At 43.9% G+C, this 25,707-nt stretch overlaps 1 protein-coding gene across 1 annotated transcript; it reads left to right on the forward strand.

Moving 5' to 3' along the window:
• The first annotated feature begins 3,035 nt into the window (after positions 1–3,035).
• Positions 3,036–3,838, forward strand: LOC121432579 (40S ribosomal protein S26-like). Its single transcript, XM_041630612.1, has 2 exons — positions 3,036–3,321; positions 3,711–3,838. Exons 1-2 carry the CDS (start codon positions 3,036–3,038, stop codon positions 3,836–3,838), a joined length of 414 nt encoding a protein of 137 aa, XP_041486546.1.
• Positions 3,839–25,707: the final 21,869 nt, after the last annotated feature.

Genomic DNA, 25,707 nt, shown 5'->3' on the forward strand with positions numbered 1-25,707 from the left:
TCTTTTGGACAAGTTCAGTTTTTTCCTCTAAAACTCACCACTTGGGGGTTTGCTTTTGGTTTGTTTTTATATTTATGATTCTTTGCCAGTTTCATACATGGACAGAATACATTTTGGTTATTTTCTCTCCCTCTCTTCCCCTTCCCACTCCTACTGAACCTCTTTTACCTTCCCAACAAGTCCCCTCCTTTTTCATCTCTTTTTTCTATGTTTGTATGTTTTTATGACCCACTAATTAGGGTTGCTTGCATAAACATGGGGGGGGGAGTATTTGCTAGAGTGTGGGAAACTTACCAGTGGCCCAAAGAAGGAAATGTTCCACCCCAGCAATTTTAATTGTCTACAGCTCCTCAGAGCTGGATTAGGACCTGGTAAGCCACTCCGCATCCACTGTAGAATGTTGAGCAACCCTGCCACGTCAGGTCTTGTACAGGTAATCACAGATGCTGTGTCCCTTATGTTTAACAGCCCCGTCATGTCTAGAAGACAGCAGTTCATGGCCCTCCTCACCCTCTGGCTCCCACATCCTTTGTGCCTCTGTTCTTATTTGTGTGCTGAGCCTTGGAGGGCGTGACATAGACATCCTGTTTAGGGTGAGCACTCAACAGTCCTTTGTTCTCTGCACTTTAGGGTCTTTCAAGTCTGCATTACCCATCACCTACTGCAAAGAAAAGCCTCTCCGACCAAAGAGGACAAGAGCACTAACCTATAGGTACAAGCAACACTTTAGACGGCAGTTTGACACCATGTCACACTCGGCATTAGTGTTGTTGCACGTGTTCTTCCTATTTCAAGGATATTTTCTAGACTTCAGTGATAGGGACAAATTTAACTGGTCTCCAGTAGTGATTTGGGAAGGGTAGCACAAGTTTCGGTACTTATGAGGCCAAATCAGGAAGATTGTAGGTCAGCCTAGATTCCACAGAGCAAGATCCAGCCTCAGACATAAAAAATACAAATATAGGCACTGGAGAGGTAGCTCAGGGGTTGAGAACACTGGATGCTCTTCAAGGACCCAGGCTCAATTCCCAGCACCCACAATGACAGCTAACAATCACCTGTAACTCCAGTTCCAGGAGATCTGTCACCCTCACAGATACACATGAAGGCACAAACACTAATGCACATAAAGCAAAAATAAATAAGTCTTTTTAAAATACAAATTAAAAAATTCTTATAATAAGCTAATCATCTCTCAAAAGTGAGAATTTTCTGGTGTATAAATTTCACAACTCTGGACCAACAAACTGGCTCATCCAGTAGAGGCCATTGGTAAAGGCTACTTGTTCAAGTGCCTGAAGCTGGATCCTGGATCCCACGAAGCAACACGGTAACAAGAAGGAACTGAGTCCCTAGGGTTCTCCTTTGTTCTCCACACACAAGATACCGTGTGTGTGTGTGTGTGTGTGTGTGTGTGTGTATGAATTCACAAACACATCGAAAATAATATTTTTTAAAAGATTCCCTGGGTTACCTCTGAGTATTATACAGTCCTTTTCAACATAAGCCCCAGTCGGCATACAGGAGCGGTCCACAGAATGTCGGTACCAAGACACTAGGTTCTAATAGAGCAGCTAAAGCCATACCTTCCTGGGGCTGGTGAGATGGCTCAGTGGACTAGGGCACTGGCTGCTCTTCCACTTGCCTTTGCCACCAGAGTGCTCGGGTTCCTCATGCACACCACCATGTCTGGAGTGCTCAGGTTCCTCATGCACACCACCATGTCTGGAGTGCTCAGGTTCCTCATGCACACCACCATGTCTGGAGTGCTCGGGTTCCTCGTGCACACCACCATGTCTTGAGTGCTCGGGTTCCTTGTGCACACCACCATGTCCAGCACACAAGCATTGCATATTGTTTCAAACTAGTGACCCACGTTAGCTTGGGAAGCCTCACTGGTTCCTATTTTGCATGATCAGTATTAGCTGAAGGACAGATTGATGGGAAAGTATTATTCAGTTGGGTCTGGAATCCATCCTGATAATGTATTCAGGGGAAGGAGACACAAACGCTTCATATGAAAACTGTCCCGTCATTCCTGGTCTCCACCTTGTTGGGCCTCATGAGTGCAATTTCCTGAGCCTAACTCAAATTTGGGGAGTGACTCAGTACAGCCTGACCTAGGCCTGCCTCTGCCCAGCCACCACTGATGTGGCAGGATATTATTGGCCCTTATTCCTTACTTCACCTCACCCCATCCCAAGACTCCAGCCACTACCTCAGCCCTATATAAGTTCCTGCCCTGTTACAATAAAGTGATATCCTACTTCAACAGACTCCCAGCTCAGTGTGTGTTTCTCTCCGGTGGCCAGTGGGGAGGTCTGGGTTGTGACACTTCCATCTCGCTCAGCCCCAGGGAGAGATCGGCGGCGGATAGCTCTGCTTCACCCCTATCTGCTGGACAGCCGTTCATTTATCCCCATGTCCTCTGACCTGCATCAGTGCCATTAAATTTCAACAACTTTTTAGTCTTTCTTATTACTAGTGTATTGTATATAAGCCCTGCTAGTTTTTGAAGATGATGAAGTTGGTGAATTGATTGTTAATTATACAAACAATAAATCATCATTGTCAGAAAAAGAGGCAATACAAAGAAAATCCTCTAACTCCCCACTCATGAGAACAAGAGGACCGCCCCCTGCCAGGGCAGAATCCAAACAGCATCTTCTGTGTGTGACAGGACCACTGCTCTCTCGGACTCCCAAGAGCAGCACAAGTCCTGGGGAAAGTCCTAGCCTGGAAGAGGTTGAGATTCAAAAGTCTCCTCCCCTCCCAGGGGCGCTATGAATAGCCAACAGCTTGGTAGGGAAGGAGGGTTGGGTTTTTTAAGGGGTGTGGCCCCTGATAGGTCAATCACATTCCAGGATTCTCCTGAGTCCTGAGAATGTAAGCACCCAAAATTTAAAAAAAAAAAAAAACGTTGTGAGGGGAGGAGAGATGCAAGAGGTAGGTCTGGAAGGAGTTAGGGGGAGAAGCAGGAAACCAATGTGTTGCGAATACATTGAATAGAATTCTCAAGGATGTAATTAAATATTATGTTAAAAAGCAACATCCATGCTTTCGGGACTTGGCTCCAAGATGACCAAAAAAAGGAGAAACACAACAGTCGTGCCAGAAAGGGCCGCGGCCACGTGTGGTCAATTCGCTGTACTAACTACGCCCGCTGCGTACCCAAGGACAAGGCCATTAATAAGTTCGTCATTCGGAACATTGTAGCAGCCGCTGCAGTCAGGGACATATCCGAAGCAAGTGTCTTTAACACTTATGTGCTCCCCAAACTCTATGTCAAGCTGCATTGCTGTGTGAGCTGTGCTATTCATAGTGAAAGACCCTCAGAGAGGACCTTCCCTCAGGAGGAGACACCACTGGCTGCAAACAGCAAGAGGTTTCTTTATTGGGTGTACACAGGTACCTGCGGGTGGCAAAGTCTATTCGGAGGACTTGTGTGCCTGCAGACTGGGTGAAGGTCTTTTTATAGGAAAAAGGGCGGCAGAAGCAGGCATACAAAAGCAGATGCATGGTTACAGGGATCCCATTGGTCGGTTGGAACTGAGGCGAGGGGCACATGTGGTGTCCCCCCCACAATGTTTGGTTCCCCTCCCAGTACAGATGTATGGCCACAGATATCCTGTTTTGCAGCTAGGGGCCCTGACCTCACCCTGCACTTATATTTGTTTTTGTCAAAGCCTTGCAAAATGGCGTTACAGCAGCTAAGCTGGGGTCTTTCAATAGCAAGGTAGTCAGGAATCGATTTCGGGAAACTGGGAAGGACCAGACACCCCCACCACGGTTTATATCTGCTGGTCCTGCGCCACGACCTCCACCAAAGCCCATGTAAAGAGGCAGCTTCATAAAGACAGAAGAAAACACCTTGAAAAATAAAATGGGACTTAAACTTTTTTTAAAAATCCACATCTGGGCATGGTGACGAATGCCTTTAATCAGAGAACTCAGGAGGTCAGTGTCCCAATGGCCTCGACCAGCAAGGATGATGCAACACTGGAACTCTTCTCGCTAGCAGTTTATTCAGGTCCTTGTTACAGAATCGCGATCTTTTCTTTCTCTCCCCAGGCAAAAACCTCTCCCAGCCCTTAAGTAGGCCTGGGCTACCAACCCTGGATAGCTACGTGGGCACCGTTCATTGGTCCACGCATATGCAAGCAGCTTGCGATCATCGGGTGATGATTGCAAGAGTCTGGCCTTAGCCAAATAAGGAGTTGTTTGTCAGAGAGCACTCACTTTAGGGATCGTGGAGGGCGGAAGCCAGCTCCATCTTTAAGGTGCAGCTCCACGCAGCTCTCTACAGGTCAGGAGGCAGAGGCAGGTGGATCTCTGAGTTTGAGCCAGCCTGGTCTACAGAGTGAGTTTTAGGACAGCCAGGGCTATACAGAAAAATCCTGTCTCGAAAAACAAACAAGCAAAAACTTCCACAATAAATATCAGTATAAATAATAATTACCTTTAAAAATTTTTTTTGTTTAGCTTTTGTTTACAAGTGTTTTGATTATGTGTGTATGTCTGTGTACCTGGTGCTTGCCTTGGATCCTCAGTGGAAACCCAGGAACTGGAGTTTCAGGTTGTCATGAGCCACCATATAGGTGCTGGGAACTGAATCTGGGTTCTCTGAGGAGAAAAATATCTGCTGGCATCCTTAACTGCTGAGCTGTCTCTCCAGCCTCAATCACGGTTTACAGTGGTCTGTGAGCTACTAGAAGAGATCAGGTTAGCATTTCCAACTGTGGCTATCACCATACAGCATCAGACAAAAAGGACTTTGTACTTGCTGTGTGATCTTAAATCAAAATCTACGCATGAAGTGAGAACTCCTCGGCTAGGGTATTACCAGCAAAGCAAGCTTGGATTTAAAAAAAATCAGACCCATTCACTGGTTAAATACGAGTTAAGAAAAGGGATTTTATGTAAATTGATGGCAGACAAAGACCTTTCTTTTTCTTTTTAAGCGAAGCCCAAGAGAACCAGGATAGCTTGTATATTCTCTGCATCTAAGTCTTTGAGCTCTAGCTGAGCACTCCCCTAATCTACAAAAGTCTGCTGTGACTTTTACCTCTGATTTCCTGTTACACTTACAGCCCTAACACATGACTTAGCCCTTAATCATACAGTCTTTTATCCCTTCTCAATTATTGCCCTTGGCTCCCCAGTAAGGCTGTTGATTCCTTGAGGACTGGGTTGGTCCCTCCACCATCCCCTCCAGTGCTGACTGTTTGGGACATTGACATCTAGCATAACTCAAGACACACAGTAAGTATCTATTAGGAACATTTGTTGATCTCCAGGCTCCCAATTCAGTAATCTTTCTGGCAGACCATTCCAGTTACTGATGCATATTTTGGGTCCCCAAAGACAAATCTCTAGGAATACTGAAACTTACAAATATGTCAAAGATAGCCACTTCAATTTAGACGGTCTCTAAATAATCTAGCATTTGAGGTTTTTTCCCCTTCCATCAGCTAGAAGCCTAAGCTCCCCAAAGCCCCCTTTTTTCCTGTTCTTCACCAATGACAGCTGCAATGACTTCCAGAGTTCAGGCCAGTACACAAATCATACACAGCACCACGAAAATCTGCAGCTCGGTGTATTCGGTGAGCTCATTACACTATAAAACTTGAGGTCAGAGATTAAATTCTGTTTCACAGCAAACAAAAATCAGTTTGACAACGTGCAACCAACAGTCTGTTCAACACAATGCTTTCAAATGGCAAGTTTTACCTCCGCTGCAAACATTTTCATATTTTTAACACTTTGCTATGAAACGAGCAGAAATAGCTTCCCTGAAATGACACAGCAGTAGCAAGCGGTGTTTTCTTTCTTAGCTGACGCGAACTTAGAACATATGACCATGAAATTGATCACTCACTTTTAATTTCCTATGTAATTGTTTTTTTATTTTTAATATATTAGTTGTATGTATGTATATGCTCACAGACTGTTTGTGGAGGTCAGAGAATGACTTTGTGGGGTCCCTGGAATTGAATTCAAATCACATTTGCTCAGCAAGTGCCTTTACTCACTAAGCCTTCTCACCGGCCCGCTAATATAAGTTTTATGAAAAAAAGAAAATAATTAATCCTTAATTTCTTTCTTTCCCCCTTTCATTCCTTCTTTCCTTCAATAAATAATTAAGGTATGTGATACATAGACAAATTTAAATACCTCAAAAAATCCAAGAGAAAAAAAAAGTTCTCCTCCTAGGCTTCTAAAACATTTTATCATTTAAGAGGTTATACCTGTGCTATAATTGTTCCTCCCTCCTACTTCCCTCTTTCAATTTCCTTCCCACCTCCCCCCACACATCTCCCTACCAACTTCCATCTCCTTCTTTTCTCTCTCCTCAATGTATTCATTGCCTCCAATTAACTCTGGAGTACCGCTCATTTGCACAGGGTCTAGGGCCATCCTCCAGAGCACGAACAACCTGGCAGTGGCCACACCCCCAAAGAAAAATGACTCTCCTGCCCAGCCGTCATCACCTGCAGTGTCTCCTCTGCTTGGGGTGGGGCCTTGCAATCCTTCCTCTACCCACGCTGGAGTCATTGCCTGGCTTGTTCTCGTGGACTTCCCCCCAGCTGCTGTGAGGTTGTCAGTGTGGCCGTCCTGTCATAACTCAGAGCAGCACTTCACAGCCCTCTGTCGCACTCTCTGGCTGTGTCATTCTTTCTGCTCTTCCCTCCCGCCTCCACGTTTCCTGAGCCTTCCACTCCTCTCTGCACAATCCTGAAAGTCCCATCTCCCCACCACCACCACTCCAAACCCTGTCGCTCGGAGATTCTCTGAACAAAGGAAAGGCACCAAAAAGCCTAGTTCCAAATTCTCAGTGGTCATTACAGCTTCCACCCCACCCCCACCTGAGTTGTCAACTGTCCCCGTCCCCATCTAAGGGCTTAGGTTTTGACAGTACTTGGACACAAAACCAGCTTGTGGCAAACTCATCATCAACCCTCGCCTACAACCTATAAAATCTCCCCACTTTATTTCAGGGGGGCAACTTCTCTGGCCCTAATCTCTGACGCTGGAGAATCCACCCAGGAGTTGCTCTCAATAAACCTGTTGTTGCACTTTTTTGACTTCATCTAGCTTACAGTGTCCTCAGAGAAACCTATTATGGGGGAGGGGGACAGAAAGCCTATTAATAGGCACATTTGTCAAAAGCCTATAGGTGTCAGGAGTCTTATTTAATTCTCACAGACACTACTATATAATCTCCATTTTATTGATGCTACAGTGGAGGTAGGCTTTGAAGTTCAAGGTCAGGAAATTAGCTCAAATACCCAGAATCAAAGGGAAAAACGATTCAACTAAAGTCAAAGCCCTGATTGAGCCCAAACTACATACATGCTTACTCAAGTTAAAAGAATAGCTTCGATTAGTTCCCGTCCAGTTCTGTGATTTCTGTGCATGACATGATACCCAACATAAACAACTTAAAGAGAAGAACTGTGTATGCCGGCTCAGAGCCTCAGATGTCTCTACGTCAAGCTGGCCAGCTACGTGTTTCTGGGTCTGTGATGAAGTGTATCAGCAGAAGGGCACAGTAGCAGAAAACTGTTCATCAGACCCATAGCAAGGAAGAAGAGAACAGGGGTGCTTATGCTGGCTGGCTTCCTCTTTTGCTCTTTTTGGGGCCCTCAGCCTATATGATGGGCCCCACAACCCAGTGTCTCCTCTCCTTAGTCAATCTTCTTTGGAGACATCTTCATAGATAGACACAGAAATGAGCTTTACTGACCCGAAGGTACTTCTCAATGCAAGCAAGACGTCAAAATAAAACCCAGATTCCTAAGGTCAATTCCCTGTTCTTCCTAAAACACAGGACAAGAAGATCCAGTGGAGACTGACCTTGTCTTGGTCTTCACTCCTGCTCACCCTTACTAGGTAGCAGGACACTGTTTTAGACCAGCCTGTGTTGGAGTTGGAGCCCAGGATCTCGGGGCAAGACTTGGAGCCTAATATCATCTTCAGTGAGTGTAACCTGAGTCGTGTGGATCCAGCCTCCTATGGACAGTTCTTGCCCGCCATATATGAGGGTACTTTCTGCTCTCTGCAAGACCCAGAATTTGGAGAGAACTTTCTAATGAGACAAAGTTCTTTGAGATGCTCAAACACCAGTGAAGTGATGTGACCTGAACACCTAAATTCCGATACTCCAGCTGTAATTTTTTCTTTTTGTTTGTTTACTTGCAGGGATGAAGCCCAGAAGCATGCCGTGTTGCTGAGTCAGCCCTCCAGCCGCTTCTCTCTGTACCATGTGCTTTTGTGACTACTCAAGTTCCTCATCACAGCACCCACTCAGAGCTCTCCACCTCACCAGAACCAGGAAGAGCTTTCCAAGACTTCATTGCTGTGAAAGACCCAGATAAATCCAGACCCCCCTAGCAGGAAGAGAAGAGCCAAAAATCTAGGATTAGCCAGTTCAGTGACTCTGTTTCAGGAACTAGCTGAAGATAAAGTTAGATTGTAATCTTGAGAATAATCTTGAGAAACAGGGAGTTACCCCCTTGTGATTATCACTGGTATTTCCGGAATTTTCAATGACTTGGATTACTGGGTTGTGGTTTCTTCCCTTAAAAACCCCTTCTCCCAGCTATTCGGGGTCAAACTCCTCCCCTGCGTGGGTTCTGAGTTTTGGCCCCAGTGCACTGGTACCTGTCAATAAACCTCGTGAGAATGCAGCAAGGACGGTCTCTCGTGAGTTACTGGGGGGATCGTGTTTTCCTGAGACTTGAGTGAGAGTCTCCCCACACCGGAGGTCTTTCAGCTGCTCTTTCTTCACTGCTACCCACTATGCTCCTTTGTGTGTGGAAGAGGGCGATAGGTTTTGAAGCCCCGGTTATTTCGCCACTGCTGATGTAATAAGTCAATCAGATTTATAAATCCAGGTTTAATGAACAGAAAAGTACTCCTGGGTGACCCTCAGGAGGACAAGAGAGGTATCACATGGCAAATATGGCTACTAGGTCTTAAGTAGCCTATAGTTGTGGTCTTGAACAGCCCCAAGGAGGGTCTGACTTTTGGTGGGCTTTCTCAGGGGCAGAGTTTAAGAAGATGCTGCTCTCAAATGCTGCCGGTGGAGTCTGGAATGGAACTCTGAGCTGGAGATTCCAAACATCCCAGACTTTTTATGTATATATGAATGCCAGTAGGGTTTCCACTTTAATAGGGAGCACGAGGGAAAGTACTCTGCCATCAACAAATACCCCCAGGTTTTTTTAACTTACTGTGAAAATAGGTCTGGCTAAGTGTCAGGCTGAACTTGAACTTGATATTCTCCTGCCTCCTCTGTCCAGAGCTAGGATCAAAGGCCCGTGACACCAGGCAAAATACCTGTCTACTCAAATTAAAATCAAATATTAAAATATGACATGACATCTTGTTTTGTTTTTTCAGCACAGGATTTCTTTGTTCTGGAACTTGATTTTTAGATCAGTCTGGCCTTGGACTCACAGAGATCCATCTGCCTACGTCCCAAGTGCTAGAATTTTGAGGTGTACACCCCCACCACCTAATGATGACATGAAATTTTTATTGGCAAAATCAATAAAAAGATACACAGATGATGTTGCACAAATTCTAATTGGTCTTAATAATAAAAACTTAGAGTCAGATAGTAGGGAGCAAAAACTGAAAGATCAAAGAAACAGAGCAGCCAGCCACTAGTTCTTAACTCTACAAAATCCTCACACTGAATGAGGTATCCTGTCTCTTAAGTCCTCAAACTGAATGCCTTGCGCTCCTGTCTCATTCCGCCTTATATTCCTCTCTCTGCCTAGCCATATCCCTTCCTGTCTCTACTCCCTAGTGTTAGGATTAAAGGTGTGTGACTCCCAAGTACTGGAATTAAAGGTGTTGGCCACCACTGCCTGGCTCTGTTTCTCTTTGAAACTGGGTCAGCCCAGTATAGCCCAGGGTGTCCTTAAACTCGCAGAGATCCTTCTACCTCTGCCTTCTAAGTGCTGGGATTAAAGGTGTGTGTCACCACTGCCTGGCCTCTGTGGCTAATCAGTGGCTCACTCCACACTCTGATCTTCAGGCAAGCTTTATTAGTTATAGAACAAATAAAATATCACCACAACAAATCCTTTACTACTATTACTATTATTATTATTATTATTGTTAATTACTTTTATTATACAAGGACAGAAAGGCAGAAATCTAAGTATCCCGAGATTTGGGGAAATTGGTTTCTTTCTGTAAGACAAAGTTTTGTTCATTAGCCTTAGATGGCTTCAAACTTGTAATCTTTCTGCCCCACTTCTGGAGTACTGGGACTACTACTGGGCTACCATACCTAGTAGATTCCAGTTTTCAAAAGAAGTAGGATCTGAAAATCCATAGCAACAGGCACATCTTAGCATCATAATACTGAAGCCCTGGCCACAAAGGCATTGCTGTCACTACAGGGGTCGCACCCAACACTCCTGTAACAAAAGATGGGTTAACAAGAGAAAAGCACAGCTCGGTTTTTGTGCTTGAACTTCCACATGTACAAAGAGCTTTCAAGTGAAGATTTGATGCTCCAGGAAATCATGTTCATTGCAATGCTTATTTCAGCGAAGGAGGATCAGCCACTGGGAGACAAGGGTGAATTGACTAGATGTGATATGAAAAGGGACACTCAAGCAGAGTCATTCACTCACTTTTCTATTGGCCTCTCTGTGTAGGGTTCCTTCCTCCTGGAGACAGAGTGGGAACCCTCAAGGGTCATACAAGGTGTGTCTGGGACTTCCTGTACAGTGAGTTCTTCTGCAGGAAGACAAGGGAAGGCTGGCAAAGTTGTATACACCTGTACTCCTAGCAAATGCTAGTCAAGACAATCTGGAATTCAAGCCTAGCTTGGGCTTCATAGTAGAAATCTGCATTCACCCACACCCCCCAAAAGACAAGGGGTGCTGAGAGAAATATTTCTAGGCTTTATGATGCTTTGGGGAAGAAGGGTTCTAGTTTCTCAGTCGTATCTTGGAAAGACAGGAAGGATAAAAAGGGGGGAAAGGAGATTCAGAAGATTCTTGCTTCAGAGCCTTTTTCATTTATTTATTTATTTATTTATTTATTTATTTATTATGTATACAATATTCTGTCTGTGTGCATATCTGCAGGCCGGAAGAGGGCACCAGACCCCTTTACAGACGGTTGTGAGCCACCATGTGGTTGCCGGGAATTGAACTCAGGACCTTTGGAAGAGCAGGCAATGCTCTTAACCACTGAGCCATCTCTCCAGCCCCCAGAGCCTTTTTCTTCATCTAGAGTATTTAACATACCAAAGATACCTGCTTGGAGGGGTGGGTGGCTTTAATGTTCTGATCCCCAGCAATAAGTCAGTCTGGCAGACTAAGCCTACAGGCTTCACACTAAAAGAGATAAACTCACTACTGTTCCTTTCTGTAAAGGAACTAGATTTGCAGTGACTGTTCTCAAAGTCAACCACTTATTCTCATGGTAAATGACTGGATAAAAAGGAAAGGTTTAAAGTTTCTGTAAGTCCTGAGGGTCTATGAAAGTGTTTAAGGTGTGTAAATACAAGTTGTAAAGGTCTAAGGAAGTGATTTAAGGTATCTAAAAAATGAGAAATATTCCAGATTTCTTTCCCTCTCCTTACTATTGTTATATTAAGATTTATATTAAGCCAGGCAGTGGTGGCACACGCCTTTAAACCGAGCACTTGGGAGGCAGAGGCTGGTGGATCTCTGTGAGTTCAAGGCCATCCTGGTCTACAGAGTGAGTCCTAGAACAGTCAGGACACAAGAGAAACCCTAACTTGGAAAAAAAATAAATCACGTATGCTGCAGAGAGTCGATTTAGATAAACCTTTCACAGGCAGGTCAGACAGGTTCCAAATAAGTATTCCTGCCAGTCAAAGCCTAAGCTTCCCTGCCTAATGCCTAATTCTTTTTTTTTTTTAAATATTTATTTACTTATTTTGTTTATAGTGTTCTGTCTGCATGTGTGCCTGCAGGCCAGAAGAGGGCATCAGATTTCATTACAGATGTGCCTATTTCTAAGGGTGGGATCTATCTCTCTTGGTCTTGGGACTCTCCCACCCAACTAGCAGAACCACGAGCCTGGAAGGTTCAAGTATACACCCAAGATAAAGATTTTCCCAAAGCTCCTTAACTTTACCTTCTGTCCCTAGTCTATATCTGCCCCAACAGGTTTCCAGTCCACTGCAGATTGCTCCAAAAGTCAGCTCTAGATGCTTCTGGCTGAATTCTCCAAACAGACTGAGCCTCTACAACCCTGACTACCCCTAAAGTAACCTGCATTTTACCAGCCTCAAATATTCCCCAACCTGCACACTCCTCTCTCTCTTCCTACCCTTCGACCACCATTCCAACCTTCCTGCCCACCCACGTACACAAAGGCACCTCAATTTCAGCAGGAAGTAGTTACAGGAGAGATAATGTCACTCCTTATCAACAAAAAGCCTGGAATGTTACATTTCAAAGAAACCTGTGACAAGTCTCAAATCAGTAGCAATGGCTCCTTCCAGCACTTCCTATCTCAAACCACTCCCTCTCAGGGGTGGGGCTTCCACTTCCCTTCCAGCTCATGGCTGGCTCTGCTCCCGACCTCTCTTGTCCCCTTGCCCCCATCTCTTCTCTCTCAGCCCCCACATCCCACATCCTGATCTATTCTACTGGTCATGTTCAGTCTAGATCCTTCCAGACACCTATGTATGTTTTCTCCCTCATATCTACAATAACCCTTCTTCTCCACCATACCTAGGAGCCTGTCCTCATTGTTTTCATCCGGGGTCCATCTCTTCCCTCCCCTGGTGTGCCTCCTCACCTCTGATATTTACCTCCTTCTGCTTTCATGTCACGGCTTTTTGTTTGTTTGTCTGTTTGTTTTAATTATTTAACTTTATTTTATATACATTGTTATGGTCCCTTGGAACTGGAGTTACAGTTGTGAGCTGCCATGTGGGTGCTAAGAATTGAACCTAGGTCCTCTGGAAGAGCAATTAGTTTTATAATTTTTTAAAAAATGCTGCAAGATCCCTGGTGGCAGTAGGCAGCAGAAATGCTGTAGGTCCCAAATGGTGGTAGCGGGCCATGACAGCGGGCCCTGGGAGCAGCCAGTCCCAGGCAGAGACAGCTGCCGGTCCATGAGCAGTGGCTGGTCCCAGGCAGGGAGACATATGGCGGGTGGGCAGAGGACGGAGACATGGATAGACATGAGTTGCAGAGTGAGGTTGAATATTTATTCAGGGGGTTATGAAGGGAAAAGGGGAGAGAAAGAGAGAGAAGAAGAGAAAGAGAAAGGGGGGAAGCAGAGAAGTGGGGAGAGAGGCAGAAGCGAAGCTGAGCAAGCCCAGGCCGGAAGCTGAAGATCAGCCTGCCTCAATGGATGGGGGAGGGAGTGGGCGTGGCTTGTCTCTTAAGGGACCAGGGATCAAAACCATAACATTTAGTGCTCTTAACCACTGAGCCATCTCTCCAGCCCATCATGGCTTGTTTTGTTTTATTTTATTTTTTAAGATTCTACAAGAGTGAAAAACGTGTCACTTGTCTTACAGTTTATCTAGCTTGACATGGTGATCACCAGTTCCATGCATTCTCCTGGAAAGGCTATGGTTTCATTCCTCTTCAGGGTAGAATACCCCCACTATGTATACATACTGCATTTTCTTGTTCCATTCATCTGTTGACCGACATCTAGGCTGGTTCCATATCTTAGCTGCTAAGAACAGTGTTGTAATAAAAAATAGATGTTCATGTGATTCTGTGGTACACTGACTCGAATTCCTTTAGGAAAATACTCAGAAAGGGCAAAGCTGGATCATGTGGGAGATCTAGTTTTAGTTTGTTCAAGAACCTCCATACTGATTTCCATAGTGACTAGACTAATTTACATTCCCACTAACAGTTGAATAAGGCGTCTTTTCTCTTACTTGTTATTTGGAGGAAGGGGCTGTTAATTGTTATAGCTCTGTTTTGTTTTATTGAGACAGGGTTTCTCTGTGCAGCCCTGGCTGTCCTGGAACTCACTCTATAGCTCAAGCTGGCCTCGAACTCAGAAATGCACCTGCCTCTGACTCCGGAGTGCAGAGATGAAAGGACTGTGCATCTCACCCAGCCTTAATTGTTATTGTTTGCATGCTTTAGGGTTTTCTATTTTGTTTTGTTTGTTTGGATTTTTGAGACATAGTCTTAATATGTAGTCCAGACTGATCTCAAACTCCAGATCATCCTATGTTAGCCTCTGGAGTACTGCAAAGGCATGCATGCGCCACCCACACAGCAGTGTGTGTGTGTGTGTATGTGTGTGTGTGTGTGTGTGTGTGTGTGTGCATATTAACTAACACATGCATGTGTGCATGTGCTCTTAGCCACTGAGATATCTCTCCAATGCCAATTAAAACAATTTCTGACACTTAGGACTTTACTAGCCAGGAAACAATCTAGTATAGGCTCTTTAAGCACCTGAAACATGTGGTGTACGTGCAGACACAGAGGAGGGAGAAAGGGAAAGAGAGACAACAACAGATAAATAAATAAATAAAAAGTCATTTTAAGAAAGAAAAGAGCTCAATGGTGGTAGGCATGCCTTTAATCCTAACACTCAAGAGGTAGGGGTAGGTGAACTCTGTGAGCTGGAGCCCAGCCTGGTCTACAGAGCAAGTTGCAGGACAGCTAGGACTGTTACACAAAGAAACCCTGTCTCAAACAAACAAACAACAACAAAAAAGACAAAACAAAAGAAGGAAGGAAGGAAGGAAGGAAGGAAGGAAGGAAGGAAGTCACTGAACCAGATCTGGCACCATCTAGCCCCTCCTAATCTTGGGGTCGTGTTCCTCCTTTTGTGAAGAAGAAAAAGAAAAAAGGAAAATTAAAATTTGTATTAAACTTATTCTTTCATGATCAGCTTTTTTTTAAGTGGTTACCTTTTAGGAAAAAGACAATGTTTATTTACTAAGCAAATTGTATCTAAGAACACCTCCCACTTCAATGTCAATAAAAATAGTAGTAGTAGTAATAAAGACCCACACCACTTTCGTCTTTTGAGACAAGTCACCATATACCCCAGGCTGGCCTTGAACTCACCATCTCCTGGTTCCTGCACTTCAGCTTCCTGAGTGCTAGGATGAACGGCTGGACCACTGTACCCAGCTAGTAACTTCACTGTATGCTTGTGAATTTCACAAAAAAAAAACCCATAAAAAGAAAGGCAGTTCATCAGACTTAACTGTGTTCTGAAGTCCCCCTGCACTGGCTTGAAACACCGAGCTCTTTCTTGTGCACATCCGTTGCTCAAGGGCCAAGGGATGGCTCCGTGCATCGATGCAGAAGGAATAAATGGCACCTTCCGACCTGCAAGAGTTAGCAGAAAGCCCTCCCCCCACATTTATTACTAGAGAGATCTCTGAAGTATCACTCAGCCCTGGAAAGAAAAGACCCATTTGTTCCCAAGGTTTTTCCCTCAGAAGTCCAGCAGAGTCTGCACCACCACCCCCCCCTTTTCCATCTCCAGCCTCTACTGCTGCCTACCTTAAGAACCATATTTTGTAAACCAAAATTTTTAAAACTCCAAGACTGGCTTCTCTCATGAGGCAAAGAAAAGGCATCCATGATTAATGCCTCAGCTAAAAGCACAGGCTGCAAAATGGACGGATTATTTATGGTCCTTCTCTTTGGGAGCTAATAGAGTAGATGTTAGCCTAAAAGGCTCAAAATCCTACAGTGGGTTTTTTTTTCCCCCAACTGATAAAAGTGGCTCTGGAAAGCAGGATAAATACTGTCTACAGCAAGCTGTAAGCACTAACAATTTTGCTGTAAGTGCTCGGTCAAACGGAGATGAACATGTTAAATGTTATTTAGAAATGGACGACTTGTTATCTTGAAAGCCACAGTGGAAAGGTAGCCAAATGACAAGCACTGTTGGCAATGCCCCTGCTTCAAGACGAGCCGTGGCTGGGGGAACAGGCCACTGAGCTATACAGTCAAATCACATTCAGTAGCTCAAATGTAACACAGATTGAGTTTTTAATCTCTGGTTACATTTCCCCTCAAGGCTGTTAAACTCTATTTCCCCCACTGCACAGTTCATCTTCTGAGGTTAATTCTGTTTGAAACCTGCTCTGCTAGCTGTCTAGGGTGGGCAGAGGAACCTGAAGCTTGATTTCACTACTTTTGACATAACTAAATCTTCACTTGGCAGAGAAAATTGTGTTTTATTTTGTTTCTAGCATAAGGCCTTGCCAACAAAACATTTTTGTATTCTTGTTCTTTCTTGGTGTGTTTATGTGTGTGAAACTGAGGTCTCACACATTATAGGCAAATACTCCACCACTGAACTGTCTCTAGGTCCCTTTGTTCCCTTTTTGAAAGCCAGGGAAACCAGAAGTTTCCTGGATGGCATTCTTTTTTTTTTTTTTTTTTTTTTTTTTTTGAGATAGGGTGGAACTCACTCTGTAGACCAGGCTGACCTCAAACTCACAAAGACCTACCTGTCTCTGCCTCCCAAGGGCTGGGATTAAAGGTGTGCACCACCACTACCTGACTCCTGGACGACATTCTTAGTGGGAAAATGGACCAGATATATAATAGCACACACATGTAATCCCAGTACTTAGGAGATTGAAGTTAGAAGACAGTAAATCTGAGGCCAGACTGAAATACCTAGAGACCCTGTCTCAAGTGAAAAAGAATTAGAATTATTTCTGAGAATAAATCAATAGCAACGTGGAGACAAAAGGCCTGAAGTATAACTCTGTGACAAACATATTGTCCTGATACAACAAAAAAGATTTCCATTCAACAAATGTGTTGTCTATAGGCAATGATGTGGCTTTTGGTTATCATCTATATTCATAGTTCTCAACCAGTAGGCTGTAACCCCTTTGGGGTCAAACAACCCTTTCTCAGGGATCTCATATCAGATATCTTGCATATTAGATATTTATGTTACATTTTATAATAGTAGCAAAATTACAGTTATGAAATAGCAACAAAAATAATTTTATGGTTGGGGGTCACCACAACATTAAAGGGTCACAGCATTAGGCAGCTTGAGAAGCACTGGTCTACATTCATCCGCATGACTGGGAATGACTGTTGCCAAGCAATTCATAAATGACTTCAATCAAAGTGACGAATGAATTATAGCATCATGGGGACCAGATAACTATAAAAGAGCCCACCCCCACGAGGATGGAAAGAGGCAGGTATGGACTGATATTAGAAAAATTCTCTAAGCCAAGCATCCTGAATGTATAGACTGTTGTGCCAACATGGTTACTGTCGTGAATATGGGCTGAGAGTATATCTCAGTGGCACAAACACAGGAGAGCCAGCATTGAAAAAGGAGAAAGGGAAGGTAATGAAATCTTGAAGCAAATAAGGCATAAGCTGATATAATTCAATGGTAGAATTCTTGCCTAACAAGATAGGCCTTAAGTTCGGTAAGCAGTAGCATAAGAGAAAAGCAAACAAAAAAAATAAAACAGCAAACACAGTTTTTAAAAGACCAGATAAACTATAGTCCTAAATTAGCCAGTTCCAATAGGAGACAGATGCCACTCAAACCGGTTGATTCGGTGTCATTACATGAAAGAGTTCTTTATAAAGGTGTTGCAGAGCTTGCTAGAGTAGGACGTTAGCAGGGCTTAGCCTGCACGTATGTGTGTGGACAAAGGCACCACGGAATGTTATCGAGTTTAGACAAGAACTTACAGGGGTCTGCTCTTTCCCTCCATCACGTGGGGCTCAGAGATCAAACTCTGTCATTGGTCTTGGTGGCAAGTTCCGTTATCCCTAAACATCCCACAAGTCCTCCCAAGGTCTCTCATTGTCTTCCTTCTGTGCACATCTGTCTCTGGGTCAAGCTCACCCTTTCGGTAAGGACAGTCACTGTAGCAGGGCACCCTCGCCTCACTGTGACCAACATCTGGCAAAAACAACCTATAGAGAGGAATTGCTCATGACTTCAGAGGGTTCAGTCCACCGTCATTTGGCTCTGTATTTCTGGGCCCATGGTGAGGAACTAGGGCTTGTAGAAAAGGGAGCTGTTCACCTCACGACAGACAAAAAACAGAGGAAGATAAGTGCAGGCCAGGTTCAATATACCCTTGTAGCAGGCTTTCTCCTGGACCACCAACCAGCTCCCAAATCATGATACAGAGGCTTATTAATTATGAATGCTCAGCCTTATCTTATGCTTGTCCCAACTAGCTCCTATAACTTTTTTAACCTGTTTCTTTCCATCTATGTTTTGCCTCGGGGCTTTTCACCTTTGTTTCCTTCTGTATGTCCTATTCCATGTTTACTGGCTGGCAGCAGCCTAACTGACTGACCCCGGGAATCTCTTTCTCGTTCTCCCTCACTCCCTCTCCCTTTTCTCCCTCGAGCCTAAATTTTTCCTCTAGCTTCTCCTCTCTGTCTGCCAGCCCTGTTTACCCCTCTATTTCCTAGCTATCGGCCATTCAGCTTTTTAGTAGACCAATCAGGCGCCTTAGGCAGGCAAAGCAACCCATCTTTACATCATTAAACAAATGCAGCATAAACAAGCATAACACATCTTTGCCTGGTTAAGTAATATTCCATAACATAACCTCAAGAATCCACCCCAGTGACCTACTTCCTCTTGCTTGCCCCCCCACCTTCATAAGCTTTCCAGAACCCCCCAGAACAGCGCCAACAGCTAATAGGGACCAAGACCTTTAGGAAGAACACTTCATATCCAAATCATAACACCAGTCATAATGAATTAGAATCCACTTTCATGCTCTCATTTTAATGTTATATAAAGATACTTTCTCTGCCTGACTTCAATCCCCAGCACCTCAACTAACAATAACCAACTAACAATAATGTCTCTCAGGGCTGGAGAGTTGGCTCACTGGTTAAAAGCATTTGTTGCTCTTGCAGAGGATCCTGGTTCAATTCTGAGCATCTGCATGGCAGGTTACAACTGTTTTTTAGTCTAGTTCCAGGGTATCAGATGCCTCTCCTGGTATCTGTGGACACCAGGCATTCATGCCGTACACTCATACACATAATCAGTGAAGAGTAATAATTAGAACAACGAGTTAAAGAATAATATTCCCCTAAATACAGTCACATTGTGAGGTGCTGAGAGTTAGAACTTGAGCCCCAATGACAGAGGGTACAGTAAATACCCTGGAGCTAACCATAGCAGAGAGCTCTTTCCATTCTAGGCTGGTAGGTGAGTGCAGAAGCAAACAGAACCAAACCACCAGAGGCAATGAGCCAAGAGTCTTGTATTCTGAATAAGGGTCAAACATTCAGGGACAATCTAGGAAAACTAAGGGATTAGATACTAGTTAATCAAATGCTAGCCGGGCTGTGGTGGCGCACGCCTTTAATCCCAGCACTCGGGAGAGGCAGGCGGATCTCTGTGAGTTCGAGATCAGCCTGGTCTACAAGAGCTAGTTCCAGGACAGTCTCCAAAACCACAGAGAAACCCTATCTCGAAAAACCAAAAAAAAAAAAAAAAAATCATATGCTAGCCTGCCATCATGGTCACATAGTATCTGAAAGAGACTATTTAAAGGAAGATTAATTTAGACTTAAGATTTTCAGGGCTTGCCGGGCGATGGTGGCGCGTGCCTTTAATCCCAGCACTCGGGAGGCAGAGGCAGGCGGATCTCTGTGAGTTCGAGACCAGCCTGGTCTACAGAGCTAGTTCCAGGACAGGCTCCAAAGCCACAGAGAAACCCTGTCTCGAAAAAAAAAAAAAAAAAGGAACCAAAAAAAAAAAAAGATTTTCAGGGCTTCTGGTCCATGGTCACTTGCTGCCATTTCAGCAGGCCTGTGATGAGGATGTCATGGCACAGAGGACATAAAGGAACTGTTTAAGTCCTGGCAGCCATTGAGCAGAAGGAGGAAGACAGGAAGGGGCCAGGAAAAAGGGACACTCTTCAAAGCCCTCGCCCATCACCTACTTCTTCCAGCCAGCCCGCCCTACATCTAGTTCCCATCATTTCTCAATGGTGAATTTGCCAATGAGTAACACAATAACAGAATCCACAAGCTGAGGGCCCTTCACCAATGAGGCTTTAGAAGCTGGGGAGATGGCTCAGATCCCAGAGCCCACATAAATGCCAGGTGTAGAGACATGGAATCCCTGGAACAAGCGAGACAAACTACATCTGTGAGCTCTGAGTTTAACTGAGAAAAGGGACAAACGAGACTTGAGGAGGGCATACTTCATGTCCAAGCAGCAAAATGTACTCGCCACATTCTAAATGCAACTCATATAAAAATTATTTTTAACCTTGATTTCTTTATTCTATGTGTATAGTTGTTTTGCCTTCATGCCTGTCTATGCACTACATGTGTGCCGTGCCCATAGAAACCAGAAGAGGACCTCAGATCCCCTGGGAATGGAGTTATAGGTGGTTATGAGCCACCATGTGGATGCTGAGAATGGAACCCATGTCCCCTGGAAAAGCAGTCAGCACTGTGCTCTTAAGCACTGAGCCATCTCTCTACCCACCCACCACTCGTCAAATCATTGTTTTTAATTCCTTTAGCAACCAGCAGTCTTTGCTTAGGACTCTAAGCAGAATGTGTGTAAACTCTTATACAGAGGTACTAACAAGATGGCTCGGTGGTTACGAGCACTAACTCTTGCAGAGCACATGACTTAGTTCCCAGCACCCACAGAGCAGCTCACAGCCATCAGTAGCTACAGTTCCAAGGGATCCGATAACATCTTCTGCCTCCACAAGTACCAAGCACACACGTTACACATACATATGTGTAGGTAAAATACTCAAAAAACAAAAGTAAGCCTTTTTAAAAAAATCTTCTATGGATCTTCGCAAAAGCCCATTTGCCATGGAGTTCCTGTGATGGAGTGTGGACAAAATGGAGATCCCTTTTGGAGGAATCAACACCATAAAGCGTTCCGCCTGGCCGCTGAGATTTCATAGTAGGATTTCAGTTTTCATACTGCTTAAAAAATGTAAAGTTCGACTTCAATATAGAAGTCACAGCATAAATTTCTTATGTCTTTGTAACATCTATGACATAGTAAATAAGGCAACAAATTTTAAAGTGTCTACATATATGATTCGAAAGTCTCATATCAATTTTCATCAGCAGATGAAGAGTCACATACCAAGCATGTACAAACATGTAACATTAGAGCTATCCGGCTCCAAAAAAATTACTAAACTTCTTCTCAAACTAACGACCATTGTATTCCTCAGAGGGCCGTGAATATGTAGAGTTTGAAGGTTTTATGTCTAACTATTCTGAAAGTTATTTGAGGGCAAAGAAAGGTCACCCACGTTTTCAAAAAGTAATTTTTATAGAAAAACAGCTGAACTGGTGTGCTCTAAGAAACACTAACTAAGGAATTCACCCAGTTTAAACAGCAGACAGTTCCTCAGAATGAGAACAAGGAGACTTTGGAGTTGGTCTGCTTCCTCGAGTCGATCAACTGTTGTACTTTAAAGCTGCTACCATTCCTAAGAACATCAGTTTTCATAAAAATTTATGAAAAAATTTTAAAATTGTTTACTTTTTGCCGAGATTTGAGTAATAGTAGGTAAAAGAGAAAATAAGAATTGAGACCCTTAAAACTGGCATGAGGGAATGACTCACTTGGTGGAGAAAGTACTTGCTGCACAAACTCAAGAACCAGAGCTTGAATCCCCTGACTCAAGGAAAAGCCAGGTAGGAATGGAGGCCTGGCTGGAATCCCAGCATGCAGTAAGCAGAGCCAGGTATCCCCAGAGCAAGCTAGTGTTAGCTTCAGCAAGAGATCCTGCCTAAGAGAATGGAGAGCCATGGGAGAAACTTCAGACAGCAAGTGTAAGCATGGAAGTGCACACACACACACACACACACACTTGATGATTGATGGCCTTCTGGGAAAATCAGAAGGATATCCTTAAATTATTTAGCTTAAAACTCAACATAGGAACACTTCAAAATTGTTTAAATGTTGCTGGGCATATCTCTTAGCTGTAGAGTGTTTGCCCGGCATGCTCTCTCTAGTTCTGGGTTTCAACAAAAACTCAAAATAAAATAAAATAAAATAAAACCAAAACTCTCATTCCCCTGTAAAGAGTTCTTTATGAGAAAGAATGAAAAGTCTGCCGAAATTGTCCTTCACAAGATCTTCACTCAACAGGTGATCTGGGAAAGAACTGGAACAATTCAGAATAGCCTCGCAGGTGGGGATGACATAGAAGACAGAATGGAAAAACCACACAGTCCTGGGGGAAGATAGAATTCCAGAGACCTCCAGAGCTTGTGCTAAATCACTTAGATTGGATTCTGGAGGTGACATTCAAGCTGGAGACAGGAGTTTGTGCTTTAGAAAGATAACTCTTGCAGAGCGCTGAAGAAAGAATTATAAAGAGAAACTTGAGCCTGGAAGGCCCTTCACAGGTCTCATATCGAAGCACTCACTGCTCTCGGTTTTCGTTTTTCCAGTTAAGACTTTTAAAATTATGAGGGACTGCGGTTATCAGTGTGTGTGTGTGTGTGTGTGTGTGTGTGTGTGTGTGTGTGCGCGCGTCTATGTGTATGTACATGTGCAGCTGGAGGCCAGACAGCAACATTGGATGCTTTTTGTCCATTGCTTTCTGCCTTATTTTTTGAGACAGACTCCCTGACTGAACCAAGAGCTCGTGGATTTGACTAGGCTGACTGGCCAATGGGTCCAGTATCTGGCTATCTCCGTCTCATGCAACACTGACCCCAGGCCCCAACACTGAGCTTACAAACGTGGCACCCAATTTTTTTTTTGTCTGTATATTGTGTTTTCTACGTAGGTGCCTAGGACCAAACTTTGGTCTTCATGCTTTTCTAACAGACAGTTTACCATCTGAGACATCTCCCCAGTCCCCTGGGATTATGAGTCTTTTGTTTGTTTGTTTCTTTGTTTGTTTTTGTTTGGTTTGAGACAGGCTTTCTCTGTCTCTGTACAATACTTCTGGCTGTCCTGGAATTCACTCTGTAGACCAGGTAGCCTTGAACTCACAGAGGTCTGTCTGCCTCTGCCTCTGTCTGCTGAGATTAAAGGTGTTCTCTACCATGCTGGAATTATGGGCCTTGGCCCTCTAGTTCAAAGCCCAGACGTCAGACGCTGACAAGCACAGCTTCCGCTTGACCTTGCTCAGCCATGGACGTCCACTGATGCTCATCACCTTCACCAGCTTTCTGTGAACAGAGAACTCCTTTCACTCTTCCCAAGTGCATGAAAATTTACTCTTATTCCCAGCATAGGAAAACTTTTCAGTGGAGAAATAGGTTGTGTCTGTCTAGGAAATAAAATATAAATGGGATAAAAAGGCTTTGGGCTTGTAGTTGAAGCTCCAATCGGGAAGCATGAACCTTTAGAAAAAGGGAACTGCTCAGTGAAATAGACAACAAAGGAAGGGAAGAGAGCAGAGGGGTGGACAGACAGAACTAGATGAAGAAAAGAACGAAGAGCATCCTAAAACCCCAAGACCTATCTGCTATGATCTACAAGGGCAACCATGGACATGAAAAATCCTAAGCCATTCCAACAGGCTATTCGTATGTAATCCAAAATTCAGCTATAGGCCAACATTGCCTTCTTTGCTCATCTGACATCTACCTGTCCTTTAAGATACATGGGAGATCAAAAGTTTGAGACCAACCTGTCACTTCCAGGACAAGAAAGAAGCTGACATTGTTGGTATCTGGTGACAAAATATGAAATCTTATAAGTAAATAGTGGAATTGTAGAAAATATAAAATGCCACTGTAAACTCAACATTTTTTGATATTTTCTAATATTTAAGAATTTTTTAATGCATTTTTTTCTTTTTTGGTAGTGTTTTTGTTTGTTTGGAGGCAGTATCTCTCTACATAGTCCTGACTTTTTAAAAAAATTTTATGATTTATTTATCTTTATTTTATGTGCATTGGTGTGAAGGTGTCAGATTCCCCTGGAACTGGGATTTTCAGACAGTTGTGAGCTGCCATGTGGGTGCTGGGAATTGAATCCCGGTCCTCTGGAAGAGTAGTCAGTGCTCTTAACCACTGAGCCATTTCTCCAGCCCCCTATTTAAGAATTTTTTGATAAAGGTTTGGGGTATAGTCCAGGGGTAAAGAAGTTTTTTGTGTTTAGTATGCACAGAGGGTAGGTTAGACTCCACGCTAATAATATAAGCAACCTTGGTGATACTGCCATAAACAGTGGGCAACACCTGTAATCCCAGCATTTTGGAAGCTGTGAATTGAAAATTCAAAGCAAGATTAGGCTATTTGGCAAGAGTCTGTCTCAAAAAAAATTCTGATCAGACTAATATTGGTAATAACAAAAGTATATTTAACCACGAGGTGGAGGCCGGAGGCCCAGGGTCATATTTTCTGACCTGACAAAGTCTGTCTCAAAGCTTGGTCATAGGGACAAATGTGCTTGGGGACTGAAGCATCCTGGGAAGAAGTAATCACACCCTGCCCCATCTCTCTGAGATTCACTGACTTGCAACCTCTCTGAAGGCTGGAGAGCTGGTGGGAACAAAGGACATCAAAATTTTGGAAGTGAGTAACTTACCAGGAGATACAGAAGAACACGGCACAAGAGACTCAGCCTAGGAGAGCGTCACAAAGAACAGCTTTTTACGGAGTGTGAAGCTGGGGGTAGCCGGCCTGTCCAGATCCAGTCACTTTGTCCCAGTGTTTAGAACTCAGAAATAAATGTTCCCCGTGATTATGAACTTTTCTCTGGGAGGCCATCTGTAGGTATCTGCACAGATCTAGACTAGTGGATGGATCCAGGAAGTCATGTCTGGGCTTGCTCCTGTACCCCTTCAGTGGTGATAGCATCGGACAAAGACTGGAGGAACTGCAGTCCTAAATCAAAGTCCTCTGAAGAACTCATTCTATGCCATAGCTTTATCCCTGCCTCATGTTTATGTTTTAATAGTTATGTATTATTGGTTTTATGTTTATGAGTGTTCTGCCTTCAGGGATGTCTATGCCCATGTGTACCAGGTGCCCACAGAGGCAAAAAAAAAAAAAAAAAAAAAAAAGCAGTCTACAATCCACAATCCCAGAGAACCTAGACAACAAAAAGGACCCTAAGAAAGACATACATGAATCTAATCTACATGGGAAGTAGAAAAAGACAAGATCTCCTGAGTAAATTGGAAGTGTGGGAGAGAGTAGAAGGGGAGGGTGAAGGAAGGGAGAGGGCAGAGAAAACTATGTAGCTCAATAAAAACAACACATGAAGTTGAGGAATAAGTGGTGGTGGGCATGGGAAGGAAGGTGAAGGGGAGAAATGGGGTGGATTGGATCAGAACAAGTGCCAGAATGAAAGGTGTGCATCATCTGGGCCAAAGCTCACCACACATAAGTAAAGAGCATAGCTTGGTGGTAAAAATTTGCTTAGTGTGCACACAAAGCCCTGGATTATATCCGTGCACAAAAAAAAAGAAAAAAAAAAAAGAAAAAAAGAAAAGAAAAGCCAGCAGTGCCCTCTATATCTTCATCTTCGTTATTCCTCCTCCTCACTCTAGAAGGAGGAATTTCTTTACTGTGGTGAGGCAGACGCTGAGTGTTTACATTTTATTTTCTGTTGTTTATTTGTTTGAGACAAGGTCTCACTGTGTAGTCCCAGCTGACCTGGAACTCACTATATAGACCAGGCTGGCCTTGAACTCAAAAACGCCTGCCTGTCTCAGCCTCACAAGTGCTGGGATTAAAGGTGTGCATCATCAATCTGTGACAAAGGTCA

Source organism: Microtus oregoni, unplaced genomic scaffold (assembly GCF_018167655.1).
Source record: "Microtus oregoni isolate MIOR12 unplaced genomic scaffold, Mior012 000035F_ref0000213, whole genome shotgun sequence".
NCBI lineage: Eukaryota > Metazoa > Chordata > Mammalia > Rodentia > Cricetidae > Microtus > Microtus oregoni.